Source organism: Barbus barbus (assembly GCF_936440315.1).
Source record: "Barbus barbus genome assembly, chromosome: 39".
Lineage (NCBI taxonomy): Eukaryota > Metazoa > Chordata > Actinopteri > Cypriniformes > Cyprinidae > Barbus > Barbus barbus.
In genome coordinates this window covers 25,029,490-25,038,578 of record NC_136717.1, presented here as the reverse complement: position 1 = coordinate 25,038,578, position 9,089 = coordinate 25,029,490, and the positions used below count along the sequence as shown (strand labels likewise).

The 9,089-nt window shown below is 34.7% G+C and overlaps 1 protein-coding gene across 1 annotated transcript; it reads right to left on the bottom strand.

The window, feature by feature from the left end:
* Nucleotides 1-211: 211 nt before the first annotated feature.
* Nucleotides 212-8,147, bottom strand: LOC306859055 (cAMP-regulated D2 protein; the record flags this gene model as incomplete). Its single annotated transcript, XM_079399862.1, has 8 exons — nt 212-667; nt 3,223-3,395; nt 3,496-3,636; nt 4,747-4,865; nt 4,937-5,064; nt 6,250-6,383; nt 6,450-6,651; nt 7,767-8,147. The coding sequence occupies 8 exons, from the start codon at nt 8,145-8,147 to the stop codon at nt 212-214; spliced, it is 1,734 nt and encodes a 577-aa protein (XP_079255988.1).
* Between the last annotated feature and the right edge of the window lie 942 nt (nt 8,148-9,089).

The window sequence follows — 9,089 nt, the reverse complement described above, 5'->3', positions numbered from 1 at the left end:
CATATACATGCATGTGTGTGTATTTATATATACAATAAATATACACAGTACACACACATATATTATGTAAACAAAAAAAACTTTTATTTTGGATGCGATTAATCGCGATTAATCGTCTGACAGAACTATTAAAAATCTTTAGGTATTTGCACTGAAAAACAATACACAAATACAGTCAGTCCATGAGAAATGAACGAGCTCTCGTGTTTTTCTATGGATAGATTCCCAGTGCATCCCAGAAGTCGCAGATGTTGTCGCGTGATCCGGTCTGCGCGTGTGAATGCAGCGTGAGGTTCATGATTAGCCAGCCGCTGTTAGCCGTGTAGCGCGGCCACGCCGGCGGACGCTGCTGTCGGCAGAACACGCTGGAGTCGGCGTGAGAGCCGGGGTCGCCGGTGTGAGCGAACGCTGCCCAGTAACACAGCATCCGATTGGACAGCAGCCGCTCCGCTGGAGTCATGCTGAGGTTCGCCACCGGCGCCGAGTCGAACACGAAGGGCAGCTCTGCGCCGTGACATGCGTGACGGTAACAGAAGGTCAGACCCGACCACACGCCAGGATCGCTCGCCACGTGATCGAACACGTACATCCACACCGAGCTGCCAGACACCACGCCGGCGCGAGCCGACCTCCGCGACGGACACAGGAAGATGTAGTCAGTCACAATCTGAAAGGTAAAAGAATCAGGTCTCTTACGCTCAGCAAGGCTGCATTTATTTGATTAAAATACAGTAAAAATACAGATGATTACAATTTAAAATGGCTGTTTTCTGAGTGGATATATTGTGAAGTGTAATTTATTTTTCAGCATCATTACTCCAGTCTTCAGTGTCCTTCAGAAATCATTCTAATATTCTGCTCAAGAAACATTTCTGATTATTATCAGTGTTGAAAACAGCTGTACTGCTGAATATTTTTTGTGAAAACAGTGTTAATTTTTTCCTCAGGACTTTTCGATGAATAGAAAGTTAAAAAAACAGCGTTTATTTGAAACGCAACTCTTTATAATTTATATAATATTTTAATTAATTATTAAAAAATGACTTATTCAATAGATATTAAATACTATTTTTTGTAAGTCGCTTTGGATAAAAGCGTCTGCTAAATGACTAAAAGTAAAAACTATTGAATATATGTTAAAAATCTATAAATATATATATAAACCTTAAATAAATAAATATCAATAAATACAGCTGTGTTTAAATAATGCCAAATATCACTGGCTAAAAGGCTGAATGGAAAGTTCAAAAGAACAGCATTTATTTGAAATAAAAAAATTTTGTGTAATTTATAAAATATAAATAAATCATTAAAATTCAATATGAATTTATTAAAAATAAATATGAAATATAAAAAAATTAAACAAAAAATGTATAAATAAACAAATATTAAAAAATATATGAATAAATTCTATAATAGTGTATAAATAATACTAAAAGATCACTTCTGGGTAAAAGGCTGCACCATTTAAAAAAATATTCTTTATCATTTATAAAATGTTAATAAATTATTTAATGGTTAAAATAAAATATATATAAAAATAAATAATTAAAATAATATTGACAATTGATAAATACAAATATTTTTAAAAACTATTAATAAATTCTGTAGTAGTGCATAATACTAAAATATCACTGCTGTGTAAAAGGCACCATTTAAGGATAGAATGTTCAAGGGAACAGCATTTATTTATAAAATGTTAATAAATTATTAAATATTAATATAAATATTTTTAAAATAAAATCTTAATATAAAAAATACTAAAATATCACCTGAGTAAAAGGCTGCATCATTTAGTCAAGAGACAGAAAGTCATCGGATTTCAGTCTTAGTTTGTGTTTCAGACCGCAGGCGCTGGATTCTGTGTGTGTGCGTGTGTGTGTGTGTGTGTGTGTGTGGTTGCTATCTGATGAGTGTTTGGTTACCAGGTAACAGATAGAGATACTTAACCTCCAGCGACTCGATGAAGAGCTCTATACAAGTGCTTATCAGCCTGACAAACGAAACGCGTCTCGTGACGGCCGACCCGTCCCACGGGGGTTATGTGTTATATAGTGACTGAACGTAGGCCCAGACTTCATCTTTCACTTTAGCAGTAAATGCATAGATTTAGTTATTTATTATGATAGGCGGGTTGTGGTGACCTTTGACCTCTCGGGTGAACTCTGCTGAAGTGGCATTGAGATCTCAGTGCCAGATGAGGAAACCACAACACACACTGAGTTACAGCGCCGCCTTGTGGACAGAAGGGGAGCAGAATCATTTCAACACAAAAAATGCTTCTTAATTGGTATCCATGTCTGTTTTACATTTATAAAAACGCCATTCTCTATTATGGTAACCTATTTTACTTCCATCGTTGATATTGATATGTTGATATGAAGTCTATATGTTAGCATTTCCATTCATCTCAAAATACAGGTAGACTTCTTGTAAAGAAAATTAAGTTTTTTAGATTATTTTTTATTACAATCAAAGCTTATTTTGTACTAATTTCTTATTACTATAAATGACCAGATATAACCAGATTTTTAAATTATTTAAAAGATAATTAAAGCACATTTTCAAACCATTTTTTTATTGTAATATGAGATTTTTTTATATATGAGAATTACATTGCAGTTAAATGAGAATTGAGGGAAGAATGCAAAAACACTACCTGTACAGGTAGTAATAATAATAAATATTACAGGTAATCAGTTATCAGTTAAAAAAAAAAAAAAAAAAAAAAAAAAAAATATATATATATATATATATATATATATATATATATATATAATTAATATAATACAATTACAATTATATAAATTATAATATTATTTTATAAATTAATAACAAAATAATGAATTATTATTATTTTGCTTTTGTTATATATATATATATATAAATAAAATAATTAAATAAATAAATACATAAATAAAATATAATAGAAATGCAAATAGACTTCATGCTTTTAAGAGCCTCCAAAAGGGAATCAGGAAAAAATATGAGATGCTATAATATACTATAATATGATTAAATATTAGCATGCACAGAAACTTTTGAATCAGTGGAGGAAGATGCTTTTGGCAGCAAAAGGGTGTAAAAATTGTGTGGTGAAAAGTGTCTTTACATGACAGAGGGTTACAAATTTATTAAAATAATTGACGGAAGCTTAAAAGTAAAGTCCTGTCAGAATCGTTATGAGGAATGATGAAAAGGTAGTGATGTAGCGTGGCTAACCTGTGCCAGCATGTCCCTGCGGTCTGCGTCGCTGTACAGCGGCAGGTATTTGCGCAGGATTTTGATGGCGTGTTGTTTGAAGATGGCCGTGGTGTAGACCGTGCACTCGACCGCTGACACGGGCTTCATGAAGACGCCATACACAAAGATCACTCCTTCTTCTGAGGTGGTCCCTGGAACACACACACACACACACACACACACACACACTCTAGCCAGTGAACAGGGTTGTGTTTGACTTCATGCTGACTGTGAGACTGGATACAAGTGTACCGAGCAGCACGGGCTTGTCCTTCTGCCAGTGTCCCTTCAGAAAGGCGCTGACCGCCTGCTCTCTGATCAGCTCTCCGTCCACATACGGCCCCCAGCTCTCAAACTGCTCCAGAAAGCGGAAGGGATTCACCACCTTTGAGCCTGAGGAACACAAGCAGCTTCAGTGTGATCTCTGACTGATATTATCTGTGCAGGAGGTGTTCCTTCTGTCAGACGTGGAGAAGATGTGCATTTGATGGGTGCAGTCATAAAAACATGCCTGTTTTCACTCAAAAATCAAAAGTTACAAATAGAATAAAAAAATATTTATTGTTTTTTGTTATTAAAGTTTTAGCATGATTTGCATGAAGACAATTAAGAATATTTTAGTATTGTTTGAGTTTTTTAACATTATTTTAAGGATAATTAAAGCACGATTTCAAACCAATTTTTAAAATTATTTGAATGTTTTAATCAGATATTTTATAGATTTTCTGTGTAAATAAATGAAAAATATTTTTTGCATTACAAATATTGTGAATTGGGCAATCAATAATGTCACAAAAACTCTAAAAACTAAACAAATGAATGGCACTATGAATAGGTAATAATATTAATAATAATAATTGTATTGATTATTATTACTATGTCTGCAACAGTAGTATTTTATTATATTATATTATATTATAATAACAATAGTAATTTATTAGTAATAGTATGTGTAATTTTGTTCAGTGCTTGTATAATTTTTTAGTTTTAAATTTGATTGTTTTATTATTATTATTATTATTTTGCATTAAGAAAATTCAGGTACCATTTTGTATCACTCAGATTATTTATTTTTACTTTTATTTATTTTTGAGATTACCATGGCAATTAAAGCATATATTTCATACTAATTTCTTTTTAATATAGATATTAATTTTTTTTTGTTTATATTATTATTATTATTTAATAAAATTTAATAACACATAATTAATAAAATCATTGTGCTTGACATTATTATAAATACATTATTTATAATACTTTATTATACATTTTGCCAATGGCAATTCTCATTAAAAATCTCATTGCTGTAATACAATGATTTTTATTTAAATATACGTTTTTATTTCTGTTTTATTTAATATTTTAGTACATCAATTTGTTTTCCCAATTCAATTTCAAGTTCACTTTGTTTCAAATAATGAAAATGTTTTTTATGGTTTTAGTTTTAGTGAATCTAGTCTTTGCCTAGGTAATTCTCTCAGATGTGGAGGGGTTTGTTCTCACTGGATTTGATCTGTGCGTTGAGCACCTCCTGAGGACTCAGAGACTGAAGACACGTCAGGTCCAGAACTGAGCAGTTGGCTGATTTAGCGAAGTTCTTCCCGAGCTTCAGAGACTCGTGCCTGGGGACAAACATCAGTGCTTGAAGACACGGCACTCGTCTGTACAGAGACACGTCTGTGTGTGTGTTTACCGTGTTTTCAGAGGAATGGAGAAGGGTAAACTCTGGAAAACGGCCTGTTTGAAGAGCGGTTTACTGCTCTGGATCATCAGATGAAGACTGACTGACTGAGCGCCGGCGCTCTCGCCGAACAGAGTCACCTGCATTCACACACAAATGCTATTTATTATTTCATTATATGATTTTATGTATTTTAATTCTGTAAAACTCTACAGACATCTTCAGGTGAGTTTTGTGAAAACATCTATTTTCACCCAAAACAGGTAGAATCTAAATGTTTTTTTTACAAGCTGTATGAACTGAAATGTGTGTTGGCAGTGTGTGTACACAACCACCCTATAATGATAAAGATCCACCCAGTGGTTTTTAGTTTTTTTTAAATCTTGTTAATCGTTTTAATCCCGCCGGAGCAGATGTAGACAAGAATGTCTCTGATTAATGTCTCTGATTAATTTGAAGGGAATGCGCCGATCCTGATCTGCCTAAATGTGTCTATATTCACACAAATCATTGCTGAGCCAGCTTCACCTCCAGAAGAAGTGAGTATAAAGGTTTTTTAATGAATCTTTGCAAATTGTCTTTCCTAATAACGTGCTAGTTAGAAAGTTTCATGATAAATGTGGCTAAAGTTGACCTTCTCTCAGAGAGCACCTCAGAAGAGAGGGGCGGGGTGAACAGAGCTCATTAGCATTTAAAGCTACATGCAATAAAACAGCTTGCTGTAGACAAGGCTGTTTTTGACTACCATTGAGAAATTTTAACCAAGGTATGTTACAGACTTTTCATTAAGACCCTAAAGAATCATATCAACTTGTGTAAAATGGGCATCCGATGACCCCTTTATATGTTATACGTTTGTTTATTATTAAATTATTATTATTTATTTATTTATAAAAAAAAAAAAAAAAAGTTTACTGGTAATTTTCTGCCAGGATATTATCCATTAATTTAATAGACATTTCCGTTAATCCTAAAAAAAAAAGAAAGCTCATTCTTCCTGTAAAAATGGGCGTGGTCATTTGTCAATTTTATGGGTCTTGTTTCCAGTCTCAGTTGCTTCCAGCTGTTTTTAGCTATAAAACATTTGCTGCTTGATATTGTAAACTGGTGTGTCTTACCGTATTATTTTAATGTATTATCTTAATTATGAACACACTGGTTTGTAGTGCAAACAGTTTTACGGTTTACTGCACGTTGTTATTTTCCGCTAATGCACCGGAAGTCTCGCATTGAAGAATAAGGTGGATAGGAAAACTTGTTATTTTGGGGTGCTTGAACATGGTTTTGAGATTGACCCCTTTATAAATAAGTTCAGTTAGTCTCACCCTGCTCGGGTCTCCTCCAAACACCGCGATGTTCTGCTGGACCCAGAGCAGCGCCGCCTGCTGATCCAGAATCCCATAATTCCCCACGGCGGAAGTCCGGGGGTCTTTTCCTGACACTAGAAAGCCGAAGGCGCCTGCAGAGACACAGATTCAGTGCTGTGTTTGCGACTTTTATTATTTACAGTGGCTCAGAGTCTCACCCAGACGGTAGGCGACGCTCACGACCAGCGTCTGCGTGAAGTTGCTGATGTAACGGCCGTCGTAGAGCGGTTTGGAGGCGGAGCCCGCGATGAAATCCCCGCCGTGGATCCACAGCATCACCGGAAGTGGCGTCAGCAGCGGAGCCGTCACATCCACGCTCAGAGGAACGAAGACGTTCAGGTACAGACAGTCCTCACTCATCTGACCATTACACACACATCACCTGACATTATTCACTCTGTATTATTTATATTTTTTTTATTCTGTAATAAATATAATAAATAACTACTATAATGCACACATACCTGTTATTTATTGAAGAATTATTATTTTTGCTTAAATAAAATTAGTCTTTTATTTGAACCATTTAGAGTTCTATCCAGAATTCTCAATAATTGTAATTAGTGGAAGTCACCATTAAGAATAATGAGAATAAAATGGAAAAGAAAAACTCAAATTATATACATGTATTACAATAATAAGAAAAGTGCGCTTTAATTGTTTAATTTAACAGTCACTTACTGCCACCTAACAGTTACTGCCATTGGCAGTTTTAATTTCACATTCAAACTATCTTTTATTTTTTAAATAATTTCAAATGTATTCAAAGTTTTATGTTTAATATATCAAAACATTATTTATGCATTTGTAATTGCAGGTTAAATGCATTCATGTTTTCCATTAAACAGTGTGTAAATACATCTAAATGCCACTTCAGATGCAGCTTCTGTGTTAATTTGTTCGGTAACAGCCCAAATGTCTTATTATACTAATTCACTGATTAAATGTAAGAATTTGACTCAAAAGATCATGGACACTTTTAGAAAAAATGGCTTTATAAAGGTAAAAATGCCCATAAAAGGTAAAAATCTATTAAAATTTATTGGAAAAGATTAATTTCTAACAGTGCGAATTGATCACCACACAAAATATGAAGAATATCCAAAACTTTGGGAGTCAGCTGTCTACGCTAGTCCTTAAAATACCAGCACAATAACACACTCAGCAAAATATCCTCTTAATTATCATTATCGATAAAATCCCCGACAATATTGAGATAATATTTTTTTGTCAATATTGCACACTCCTAATATATATATATATGTATCTATTTTGTGTATATTTTACATATTGTGTGCTACTGCTAATTAGTATACAATTAAACTACCTAATCCTGTTTTAATCCAGAGAAATTTCTAAATACAGCAAATGAAGTTCTTTATACCTCTGTTAAGATTTTTATGGAGCCCAAATGTTTTAGCTGCTTTTACAAGCCAGAGAATCAGTCCCTTCCCGTCTGTCTGTGTCCCGCTCACCTTCTTGGGACACTCGTCAGCGATGGGTCCGATGCAGGCCTGCATGCACGCTGCTCTGGGATAGGTGGCATCGTATACCCCTCTCCAGGGTGTGACGGGACGGGGCGGTTTCCAGCGGGACGCTGCCACAGGAGGATCGGCGAACGGGATCCCATAAAACACATAGCAATTGTCCAGCGTCAGGCCCTGGATGAGCCCGTCTTTAGTCAACAGCTTGGGTCCGGCAGCAGCTGAAGTCTGTGGGCCGGTGAGCGGCTGATTTCGGATCAGTGCTGCTGGAGAGACGCTGCGCAGGAAAGCTGCCAGCTCCATCTGATCACCTGATGCAGATCCAGTGCTGGTGAACACAGACACCACCATAAACAGACCCAAAACATGCATATTTACTCCTGCTGCTTCACTTCGCTTCGGTCAAGATGGACTGATGGTCAGGAAACTGGGTGGACGATTGCTCAGCTTGAGCTGCTTCAGCACTTGTGACTCTTATTATGCTGCACACTGGGACTCTGTGTGTGTGTGTGTGTGTGTAATGACAAGCAGACTGTCTGTACTTTAGAAAATTAAATCACATTCATTCCCTTGGTCTTGATACTACAAGTTGAATCAATGATTTGCCTTCTTAGACACAAAATTATGAACTAATTTCTGATTTATGTGGCTCTCTAAGTTTTTATAAATAATACCATGGTACATGCAAAAAACAGACTGCTCAATTATGTGCTTTAGTGGCAGCCTATTATTTCTAATATTATTAGTAAGTCGTGACACTATGATTGCAGTAACTTAATCACAACCATCAGTGTATAGCAGTCATTAAAATAACATCAACTAATAATTAACTAACATCCAAGAAATTATAATTGTCAATAACCAAATCAACCAATGTAGGTTTTACAGAAGAATATTGTAAATACCTTTAATTCAATTCCTCAAAGCTACAGGAATAGCTTTGACAACTAAAGAAAATTGGCTACATGAACAATCCAAATAAAATTTTATCTTAAAATGATCATAACATATTACACTTCATCCATTAAATGCATTAAATTCCAAACTCCTTTGTCAAACCAGTCTTTATAAAATAAAGATTTCCTCTTATGTAAAATACACCTGTTATTCCATATTACAACATCATGTGGAGTAAAACTGCTTGTACAACACATGAATATCAGATTATTAACTTAAAAGGCAGTTTTGATGTCAAAATCACATCATTAAAAGAAAGGAAATTCCTCCAACTCTTTGGAAAAGATGAACAGAAAAACTAAACCATGAAGACTGTTCATCTCTTACAAACATTTGTAACCATCTTGACTTAATAAC